The 12,130-nt window shown below is 37.0% G+C and overlaps 1 protein-coding gene across 1 annotated transcript; it reads right to left on the reverse strand.

Annotated features, from left to right (window-relative positions):
• Nucleotides 1-9,382: 9,382 nt before the first annotated feature.
• LOC121441328 (claudin-34-like) lies at nt 9,383-10,015 on the reverse strand. The gene has a single exon (XM_041642458.1). The coding sequence runs from the start codon at nt 10,013-10,015 to the stop codon at nt 9,383-9,385; it is 633 nt and encodes a 210-aa protein (XP_041498392.1).
• Between the last annotated feature and the right edge of the window lie 2,115 nt (nt 10,016-12,130).

Raw genomic sequence — 12,130 nt, forward strand, 5'->3', positions numbered from 1 at the left:
GGCTCTGTGGGTATAACATGTAATTAGGAGTAATTTTAAAAGAATGTCAATATAGCAAAATAATATCATTAACTCCCTCCCCCTAGGGTCTGCCTGGGATTTGTTTAAATAGAGGATCTTGGCTCCATTAACAGCACCAGGAATGGGTTTCATCTCAAGGACTAGGCCTTAGATCTGGTCAGAAGTGATTGGTTACTCCCATAACACTCATGCAACTATCACACCATTGGATATATCTTGTTGGGCAAATTGTCATAGTAGCTTACGGGATTTATAACTGTGTAAAATTGATGCTTACCATTTTACTCTAGTAGCATGGATATCATGCTCTAGCAAATAAAATCTCTGTAATAAGGATGACACTTCCTGATGATTACACACTTTATTTCTCCATGTTCTAGGACTCCAGTATATATTATCTTCAGCAATTACAGTCTTGCCATCAAGTTATGGAATGTAATCAAGAAAATAGCTTGTAATGGTGGTTGGGGTCTCTGATAGGCAGTCAGGGGAATATGTCTTGGTGACACACCTGGAGTTCTGGGGCAGACTCCATATGGTGTCATTGCCAGGTAGGATAGTGGACTGAGTGAGTGATATGCATATAAGCATTAACTTAGCATTCTTACCTTCCATGTTAGAACAAAAACTTACTGAGTCCTGAGTATTCAACTGCTTTTTAGCTCAAATATTCCAAATTATCTATAATCCTCAAAGAAAATAGATCGAACTCATAAACACCAATATTGCTAGGTCCATCACAGAAATATTCTCACTCTTGCTACCAGCTTCCTTTGTTTTGCTGTAATAAAACACTCTTACCAAAAGCTTAGTAATAAAAGAATTTATTTGACTTAAACTTTCAGGTCCTAGTCCATCCCTGAGGGACATTAGGGCAGGAACTCAAAGAAAGAGCCATAGAAAAACTTTGCTTGTTTTGTCCCTTTCTGGCTTACTAACTATCTCATCCTTAGCTAGTTTTCTAATACAGCCCAGAACAACCTGCTTTGTAAGATGTTACCCACAGTAGGCTAGAACATCAATTCATATTAATATTAATAAAATATTACTCTTATATCAATTAACATTCAAGAATGTCCCTCACAGACATGATCAAAAACAAACCTGATAAAGACATTTGCTCAATCGAGACTTTTTTCAGTGATCAGGCTGTGACAGTTTGACAGTTAATGCAAAGTAGACAAGCACTGATTTAGGTAAACACTATTAAATATACTTTATTAATATTTTCTTGTGACGGCTTTTTAGGTTTTGTGGCCACCTTCAGTGGTTAGAGAGAAGCTTACCATACTATGACTGAAAAGGCCACTGAAGTGTCAAAGGCCCCCTAAAGGAAACTCACCCATGAACTGGCCTCCTATATTCATTGCACTAAGAAAATGGATCATCTGCCTTAACCACTTTTTATTGCTTTGATAAAGTTCATGTTAAGAGAAACTTAAAGAAGAAAATCTTTATTTGGGTTTTAAGTTCTAGCCTGATTAGAGTCCACCCTGATGTGTAAGTGGCAGCATATCAGCATGCATAGTAATTAGAGTAATAACCTGAAAAGAGACATATCCTGAACTGTAAATGCAAAGGAGGGAGCAGAGAGCAGATCAGAGAAAGAAAGAGAGAATTAAAAATGACATCTTTCTTAGTAAGATAAAGCTCATTTCCAATGACATCCCTTTTCAGCAAGGCAATGCATCCTTTACCTACTCAAACATTACAAACAACTATAGACTAAATATTAAGATATTTATACATATGGGAAACACTAATTCAACCTGCTACACCATACTTTATGAGACTAGTAACTCAGTCTATGTCTAAGAACCCAGGCATAAAATATTTTCATTTGGTTTTGACCACAAAGTTTTCATAGAAAATTAAAAGAACTATCTAAACTAGTAAACAAATTCTAGCAAAACTTCTATGAATCCTCAACAAAATGGATATTTTTATTCATTGCCTTCATGAGAAACAAAGTAGATTTTTAAAAGTCTAGGTCACGTTCAGCCTCTATGTATTATTATTTAAAAGGACATTATTCACAATAGATCTGATCTTAGACATGAAGATCATTAGACTTCTTAATACATAATAAACCTAGATCACATCCATCTCTCCTCCCTACAGGAATATGGAAATAATATCATACCTAGTCAAATTATGAAGCAACATATATCATAGACCCAAAGGATTGAGACTTTCTAAAAGCCTGAAAAGAATGATCCATTAAACTAGTTGAGAATCAGATAAAGATGTAACTTATCAGATTTACTGAGCGACCTCATGGATGTTAAAGTACTGGGAGGCAGCATTAGGGCTCATATTAAAACCAGAAATTTCAAACCAGGAGATAGAACCTGAAAATTGAAAACAGAGACTATTCATTTATTTCCAAGCCTTCTCTCTGAAATATGTCTCTGTACATTTAGAAAACCTAACATGACTACAAGTTTAATTATTATATAGGACTATCTATTAATCTGTAATTTTTAATTATACATTACATTTTTTCAATGAGCTGCACAAACACAACTCTTTAAACAAGAGCAAAAATGCATATACACATTGTAACAAAATTGGCCTTAAATCTGTATCAATACACCAAGATCTGTATCAATGTAAAGTATTCATCTCTGTATCTTATCCCTTTTTAAATGAAAATAGACATTTATAAACAATTATTTTGGGAATTTGGACATTGTTCTCTTAAAACTGCTTCCTGCTGATTGTTAGGTGAAGTATTTTTAGGGTACTTGGAGATGTTTTGGGGGATCTTGTTCCATCAAACCACATTAGTCTGGAAAAAATCCACAGGTTCCTATCATCTCTGGTAACAAAAGGAGAATCTCTTTTCCAAAGTAACATATCCTTAGACTCAAATTTTGTAATAAAGATACCCTTAAAATATATATGTTGGTTTAGTTTAGCAGCCCCCAGGAACAAATGTTTTTCTGCAGTTAATTCATTAAACATTCAAAAATGCAAAGAGAACAAAATAATATACATAATCCAGTTTTAAAAAGTGCTTAGCACTCCTGGACAGTAAAAAACTACAGAAAAATAATGAAGACAAATCCAGATTTAAAAGAACACCTCTAAATGAGTCAGTTTCAGATAAATGTACATAGGCTTGAAAGAAAAGAATATAAAACGTCATAAAAGACAGTTAATGGCTTAAAAAAGGTAAAGTCTTTAAAGATACAAAATACAGACTGACATAAAAGAGTAAAAATAATAAAATTAATATTAAGCTTTTAAAAATTAATACAGTAAAAATAAGTCACATAAAAATAAAAAATTCACAGAGTCTAGATTAGGTATATTAATATGTTTTCTTTAATTTTTGTACTGTAAATAATCTAAGTACAGAGAGACATGTCATTGTATGGGCTAATAAGATAAACCAGCATATATATTATAAAGGTATCATGACTTTGGGTCTAAGGATATGTTGCTTTGAAAAAGAGGTTCTTCTTTTGTTTTCATGGAAGATGAGAACCTGTGGATTGCTTCCAGACTTGTGTGGTTTGATGGAACAAGACCCCCTGAAGATCACTGTAGACACTCCCAAAACTTACTATCTACAACAATCCTCAGAAAGCAGTATGGAAAAAACTACACCCATATTCCCAAATAGTATCTATAAATGTTTGTTTGCATTTAAAGGGACTATGATATAGATATATATAATTTGCATTGGTATGGATCTTGGTTTATTAATGCAATTTAAGGTCAGTCTTGCTATATGTATACTTCTGTTCTTGATTAAAGTATTGTGATTGTGTAGTTCATTTAAAAATGTAATGTATAATTAAAAGTATAAGTTAATAGATAATTATCTATTATAGTCAATCTTGTAGTCATGTTAGTTAAATTTTCTAGATGTATTGAGGTCTTTAATCCATTTGGACTTGAGTTTTGTGCATGGTGATAGATATGGATCTATTTTCATTCTTCTACAGGTTGACATCCAGTTTTGCCAGCACAATTTGTTGAAGATGCTCTCTTTTTTCCATTGTATACTTTTAGCTCCTTTATCAAAAATCAGGTGTTCATAGGTTTGTGGGTTAATGTCAGGGTCTTCTATTCGATTCCATTGGTCGACTTCTCTGTTTTTATGCCAATACCAAGCTGTTTTCAATACTGTAGCTCTGTAGTAGAGTTTGAAGTCAGGGATGGTAATGCCTCCAGACGCTCCTTTGTTGTATAAGATTGTTTTGGCTATCCTGGGTTTTTTGTTTTTCCATATAAAGTTGATTATTGTCTTCTCCAGATCTGTGAAGAATTTTGATGGGATCTTGATGGGGATTGCATAAAGACCTCAATATCAGTCTGAACACACTAAACCTGATAGAAGAGAAAGTGGGAAGTACTCTACAACACATGGGCACAGGAGACCACTTCTTAAATACAACCCCAGCAGCACAGACATTAAGGACCTCATTGAATAAATGGGACCTCCTGAGACTGAGAAGCTTCTGTAAAGCAAAGGACACTGTCGCTAAGACACAAAGGCAACCCACTAACTGGGAGAAGATCTTCACCAACCCCGCAACTGACAAAGGTCTGATCTCCAAAATATATAAAGAACTCAAGAAACTAGACTGTAAAAGGCTAACCAATCCAATTATAAAATGGAGCATTGAGCTGAACAGAGAATTCTCAACAGAAGAACTTCAAATGGCCAAAAGACACTTAAGGTCATGCTCAACTTCCTTAGCGATCAGGGAAATGCAAATCAAGACAACTTTAAGATACCATCTTACACCTGTCAGAATGGCTAAAATCAAAAGCACCAAATGATAGCCTTTGTTGGAGAGGTTGTGGAGAAAGGGGTACACTCATCCATTGCTGGTGGGAATGCAAACTTGTGCAACCACTTTGGAAAGCAGTGTGGCGGTTTCTCAGGAAATTTGGGATCAACTTACCCCTGGACCCCGCAATACCACTCTTGGGAATATACCCAAGAGAGGCCTTATCATACAACAAAAGTATATGCTCTACTATGTTCATAGCAGCATTGTTTGTAATAGCCAGAACCTGGAAACAACCTAGATGCCCTTCAATGGAAGAATGGATGAAGAAAGTATGGAATATATACATATTAGAGTATTATTCAGCAGTAAGAAACAAGGACTTCTTGAATTTTGCATGCAAATGGATGGAAATAGAAAACACTATCCTGAGTGAGGTAAGCCAGACACAAAAAGAGGAACATGGGATGTACTCACTCATATTTCTTTTCTAGCCATAAACCAAGGACATTGAGCCTATAATTAGTGATCCTAGAGAAGCTAAATAAGGAGAACCCAAAGAAAAACATATAGGCATCCTCCTGAATATTAACCTTCAGCAAGCGATGAAAGGAGACAGAGACAGAGACCCACATTGGAACACGGGACTGAATTCTCAAGGTCCAAATCAGGAGCAGAAGGAGAGAGAGCACGAGCAAGGAACTCAGGACCATGAGGGGTGAACCCACACACTGAGACAATGGGGATGTTCTACTGGGAACTCACCAAGGCCAGCTGGCCTGGGTCTGGAAAAGCCTGGGATAAAACCGGACTCTCTGAACATAACGGACAATGAGGACTACTGAGAACTCAAGAACAATGGCACTGGGTTTCTGATCCTACTGCACGTACTGGCTTTGTGGGAGCCTAGGCAGTTTGGATGCTCAACTTACTAGACCTGGATGGAGGTGGGGGGTTCCTTGGACTTCCCACAGGACAGGGAACCCTGATTGCTTTTCGGGCTGAGGGGGGGGGGGAATTAATTAGGGGAGGGGGAGGGAAATGGGAGGCGGTGGCTGGGAAGAGACAGAAATCTTTAATAAATAAATAAATTAAAAAAAAATAAAATAATAAAATAAAAAAAATTTCTAGATGTATAGAAATATATTTCAGTTAGATAGGTATTCTTCAAATCTTTCAGAGACCTTAAAAATATGGCATTTAAAATATTTAAGAACTTAACACTTTTCATGACAGAGAAACACATCTGCTCCTAGAGCACCAAGCTACTTCAAGAGAATTATAGGCCTTAAAGTGGCTCCTTGGTTAAACATTTGGGCAAAAAAATCCTCTTGCCTGGACTTATTGATGGTATGCTATGTAAACTGAACATGCAGGACCCACAGAAAAATGAGTGCTAAACTTGCCTAAAGGTGAGACAAATTTTTGGGGTTCCTGATTCATAAAAGAGTTTTTGAGACATTCTACAAGATATACAAAATGTGACTAACAAACTGCCAAAATAGGTGGAACTGTATTTTTAAAATTTCCTGCTTCAAAAAAAAGTCTCCTAGATGCTATGGGTCTGTAGGATAAAGATGGATGCCCCAATGATACAAATACTTTGGATGACTGTCCAGGTAGCGAGATGTCTCTGTCAATTTTAGTTTTAAAAGTTGCTTACATGTGCTTTCTATTTACTTAGGAAATATTGTATCCCCCTGGAGTTTTTGATGAAGTTAAATAATTTATAGTTGAAGTTTTAGTTTCCTTAGCTATGACAAAAGATAAAATAGATATAAATATTGTAACTATAATTCTTGGTCGATAACTGTTTGTTATATGTAATTTTACTATGTTAAAGTTAAAGATTTCCTTCTTATTTAAACAGAAAAGGGGAGGCGATGTGGGATTTCCCTCTGTATGCTGCGATTACCATTAATGAATAAAGAACTGCTTTGAGCCTATAGAAGAGCAGAGTGGGGCAGAACAGAGCTAGGCAGGTAATAATGGACTAAATGCTGGGAGAAAAATGGGTAGAGTCAGAGGGAAGCCATGGAGCCACCACCAGAGCCAGACATGTTGAAACTTTGCCAGTAAGTCATTGCCACATGGCAATACACTGATTAATAAAAATGGGTTAAATTAATATGTAATTGTTAGCAAAAAAAAAGAAAGAAAGCTAGAGCTAATGGGCCAAGCTGTAATTTAATTAATACTGTTTTTGTGTGATTACTTTGGGTCTAAGCTATCTGGGTGGCCAAATACCAACAAGCGGCCTCCCTCTTCCAACACTTTAATATCATGCATGAGAAGCCCTCTTTTGAATTGTTGGCCAGGGATATAAAAGACTCTTCAAATTTATAACTATGGCTACTGCATTTGGTTATCCACCCTTAGAGGTGTAAGGTAAGCTCCCATTATTTAAATAACAATGCACTTCAGAAACAGGACCCAGAGGACCCTGATCTGAAACTGACCTTAACACCCCATCCCTGAGGTCTAGCTTTCATGGTACCAGAAGCTAACATGCAATTTCACAACAGAGAGCCAAGCAATAGTCCTACCCAGCTATGATATTTATTAGCCACATTAATGACCAGCACAAATGGCATACATACCTTGACAGCAATCAATGGCTCTCTAATTATACTAAAGACCTCAACAGATGGATGTCATGCTTAGTATTGGAAACATAAATAGTGCTATTGAAATTATGGTTATTGGAAGAGAATCCATGGTCACTAATTTATTAAACCAGCATAATCCCTAACAATAATCTATAACATTTGTCCTTTACCAACAGGTAACTGTAGATTTCATCTCTCATGGAGGAAATTTGTTTCTGCACTAGACAGAGACCACTACAGAAAACCACAACCAAATAAATATGCAGAGTCCAGTCACAGAGGATGTTCTCAAAAAACATGCACCCTGCATCAGCATCAGCTGCTGCCTCTAGGTTTATGCCCTGATTTTCTTGTGCCTAAAAGAAAAATTAAACCCTTTCCCATGCCCTAAATTGCTTTGGCCATAGCATTTTATTTCTACAGTAGAAACCCTTCCTGAGACATTAATGAATGTACCACTTGTTTGAGGTGTCTGATACCTACAGTAGATTAAGAATTTCATTTTAGGTATACTGGATGTGATGTTGGCTATCAAGAGTCATTTCTCTTTTCAGATGGCATAATAAGCATGTAGGTCTCCAAGTGCATATTTTGAAATAATGGTTCATAAAATTCTATTTTTCTTTTCCCAAAGCAGTCCCCTTACTAGGAATATTTTTTGGCCTTTTGTTCTAAAAAAGGAAGGGGAGAGTATAAAATTTTCAGTTATCATTTTTGATAACCATTGTATATCCTTAATTCTCAATTTACTGTGCAACTGTTCCCATTGTTAGACCACATCTCCTTTGAATTTCTAGGGGCTTGTCATTTAAGTCAGGGTGGTTTATTCACTATCATATTGACATTAATAGGGTGTTATAGTGTATACTCATTGTTAATTTCACAGAATCTAGAGTAACATATAATGTTTTTGGACACACATGTGAGATATTATCTTATTTCATTAACCTCTGGGAAATCCTGCATGGGGTTATTTTAAATAGGTAGATTGATGTGGGAAGACCTGTCCTAAAGGTGGGTAGCATCATTCCATGAGCTTGGGCCATGGACTGCATGAAAAGGAGAAAGCCAATCAAATGCAGCATTTGGGTTTCTATCTATGATTACAAGGTAATTAGCAATTTCAATATCCTGGCACATGACACCCTTGCAACTATAAACTAGATCCAAAACTTTCAGGCAAAAATGACACTTCTTTCAAGAATTTAGATCGGTGTTTTCTTTAGGGAGTTCCTCAAGTTAGTCCATTCCATCCAAGTTATACCTAGTTAGAATTATTTTATTGCTTTAGTTGATACTTTCTCTGGTGAATATTTTCTTTTACATTTCCCTAGTAAATGTCTCATAAGTAAAGACATAAAAACCTGTAAGGAACTGTAACAGGGAATACTTGTTAAGCTAATTAAGTATAGGATAGTATTAAAATGTTTTCTATGTAATAAAGATGGGGTACAAGGAGAATAAAAGTTGGGATGAGATTCCTCAAATTTAAAACTGTTGTAAAAGAAAAATCAAAAGGAGTAAAAGAGGAAGCAAGGAAATATGGGGAAATCTTCACAGGTATTTTGACAAACACATTGGGGAGATTCCTTATAGCAATCTGTAACATACTTTGGGAAATAACATCTGGTGGATAGCTGCAATTTTTACAACGTGGGAAATCATTCTTCTTTAATTCTTATGAATGTAGAGAATATTGTAAGGGGTCATTGTATTCTTATACTCATTTCCATATCTACTATGTTTCTTGATAATTTACTGTCAGCAAGAGCAATTCAAATACAGAACTCATAAGACTACGTGGGCAAGAATTTATTTAATGAAAATCCATAAACCTCTTGATGAAAAACTGAAGCAACTAAGACAAGGAATGTAACTGGAAGCCCACTTCTCTTCATTGGGCATGGTTCAAATCTGGAAATTTTAGGGAGGTATTCGAAAAATACTGATGATTACTTCTTGTAATTTTGGATTTTCAAGCATATGTAAGTTGGAAGTTTATATTTAAATGACAGAATATTTTCCAGAATGCCGCGGAAGAGTAAAAGAAAGAGAAATTATGCCACCCACTAGAAATAGAAAGGCAGAAAGGGTTGCCATTGCCAGTGAAGTGCCAACCTTCTGGGTATCTGGGAAAGAAGGAGTGTGGAAAGATGGGGGGAAGTCAATCCCAACGTTGCGAATGATGGATAAATAGTTGAACAAGGTGGACAGAAAGACAAAACTGCTAGCAATGACGTTCAGAATCCCTGGCAGGATGAATGGATTGTAGGTGTCTTTCTTCCGGAGTCTCCCTGAGTACAATTTCCAAAGAGCCACAATGACAGTGACTGTGGCAATCATGCCGAGAAAGCTGGAGATCAGTAGCAGGTGTTGAGCTACTCGAATATCCAAAGGGATGAAGCTGTCCTGGTAGGTATATTTGTAACACACTTTGGAGATGTTGGAATTGCCTTCCTGGTGGTGAATGCAGACTTTCCACATCCCCACTAAAGTCATTCTGGGCTTGGAATCCATGGGCTCCTGAAAACACCACACTCTCCACTGAGGGAGGCCCATGGAGACACTGCACAGGATCCATGCTAGGGTGGCCAGAGCAAAGCCTCCTAGCTGCTGGCTGGCAGGCCTGCTGGCCATCACAACAGTGACACTGAACACCAGGCAACTGCAAAGAAACACAGGACATCATGAGGATGGATTCTTCAGGACTGGGAGACTAACCCCTGTGGGGGCGGTACCAGGGGAGAAAGGTTATGTTGAGTAGATGGACTTTTGACCAGGAAATCTCCTGCAGGGAGTGTGTTCTGATCAAACTCAAAAAGAATTGCTCAGTGGGAACATTTAGTAGCACATTGATAATCCACACACTATTAAGATTTTCTTTTTCCACTGTTTACAGAATCACAATGAATTTTGGTTCCACATATTTGGTCTTCCAGATAATCATGATAATATGAAATTTCACACCAAAAATATAAAGTTACTTCAAGCACAACATTTGGATAATTTATGAAATATCCTTATCATGGCATTATATGCCAACCTTAAAAATAGAAGTGCAATTATAGATTAAAGATTTTTTTAATTTAATTTATTTTTTTTATTTTTACTCAAACCATTTAACTATTTATTGGTGTGACACTGTATGTCTCTGTATCCCAGGCTGGCCTAGAACTATATCCCCATTCTGGCCTTCAGTTAGAAGCAATCCTGCTTCCTCTCCTTTTCAACTGCTAGCATTAGAGGCAGTAGCCACCACACAATCTAACTAATGTCAGGTTCATCAAGTGTGAGAAGTTTGTCAACTTTATAATGACAAGTTTCTCATTGTATTGATGAACCATGGTTTTACTGATCAATCATTGAGTTCCTATATCTGGATTAATACTGAGATTGACTTAAAATCAATGGTGTCATGTGCATCATGCATGGGAAAAGTCATGTATAATATATATACATATATATTTATATATGTTAAACTTATGTATATATACATTCACATTGTCGTTGGTTTTATCCTCAAAAATGAATTGAGCTTGTGTAATACAGTGGCTAGTGTGTATTTTAGAACTTTCTAAATCTAAGGCAGGATGAAGTATAGAAAATTTACTGTATAAAGAAAATGAAGTTATAGTAACTGTAACATAATCTGCAACTAAGAACACAAACATCAAAACTATAAAAATGACAGCAACTAATAACACCTTTTAATAATAACTTTAAGAAGCAGTGATGTCTACTTCACAATCAAAAGACTCAAGTTAGGTAAAGAAACAAGAGCTGGGGTCCTGTTTAGGTACTGAGGAGTTCCATCTGGATGGGTGAGTGTGTGCTTTCCAGGGGCGGATTGACCCGGAAGAGACCACAAACCCCCTCCCCCAGCTCCTTCTGCAGAGCTGTCTTTCTTACACCCGACCCCCCACCCCCCACAAGCCTGCATTATCTGCTAGGTCTTTGCTCAGGAACAATTTTCTGCTCCTACACTAAAGCTACCCACCCAGAGAGGTGAGTGCCTGAATACCGGGCAGGCCTCAAGGACCCCACCCCAAAAGGAGCATGCGCACGTTCAGCTTTTGCGGCAGGGTGTCCTGTGTTCTACTAGTCCCCGCCCTGCCCCCCAAGTTCTCCCTTTTGTCCGCAGGTCATTGGACTACCAGGCGTCTATGTTTCGGTGCTGAGAAGTTCCATCTGGACTGGCGGTTCCTGCTTCTACACTGAAGAGTTACAACCAGACAGTCAGTCACAGCAAAGACTTGACCAAGATGCCAGGCTTCTGCTGGCCCCATTTGAAGGAAGAGATGGGAAGGTGCCAAGGCAAGAATTCCTCCAACAACCTGAAAGGCAACATGACATCACCAGAATCCAGAGATCCCGAAATGAGAAGAATTGTACACCCTACTCTAGAAGAATTAGAAGAAATCGACTCAAAAGTGAATTATATGAAAATAATGGAAGACCTTAAATAGGAGGTGAAAAACTGTCATTAACAATTAGAGATCACAAACAAAAAGGTAGAGGAAATGAATAAAGCGCTTAAAGATACCCAAGAAAACCAAGAGAAACAAGAAAAAGCAATCAAACAGGTAAGGGAAGTGGTTCAAGACATGAAGAATGAAATGGAAGTAATGAAGAAAACACAAACTGAGGGAAGAATGGAGATGGAAAATCTGGGTAAACGAACATGAAATAAAGAGACAAGTACTATCTACAGATTACAATAGATAAAAGAAAGAATTTCAGACACTGAAGATA

The sequence above is a fragment of the Microtus oregoni genome, unplaced genomic scaffold, assembly GCF_018167655.1.
Source record: "Microtus oregoni isolate MIOR12 unplaced genomic scaffold, Mior012 000074F_ref0000038, whole genome shotgun sequence".
Taxonomy (NCBI): domain Eukaryota; kingdom Metazoa; phylum Chordata; class Mammalia; order Rodentia; family Cricetidae; genus Microtus; species Microtus oregoni.

What these genes read in the sequence shown, in the direction of transcription:
- LOC121441328 (XM_041642458.1), bottom strand. Translation starts at nt 10,015, where the DNA reads ATGGCCAGCAGGCCTGCCAGCCAGCAGCTAGGAGGCTTTGCTCTGGCC.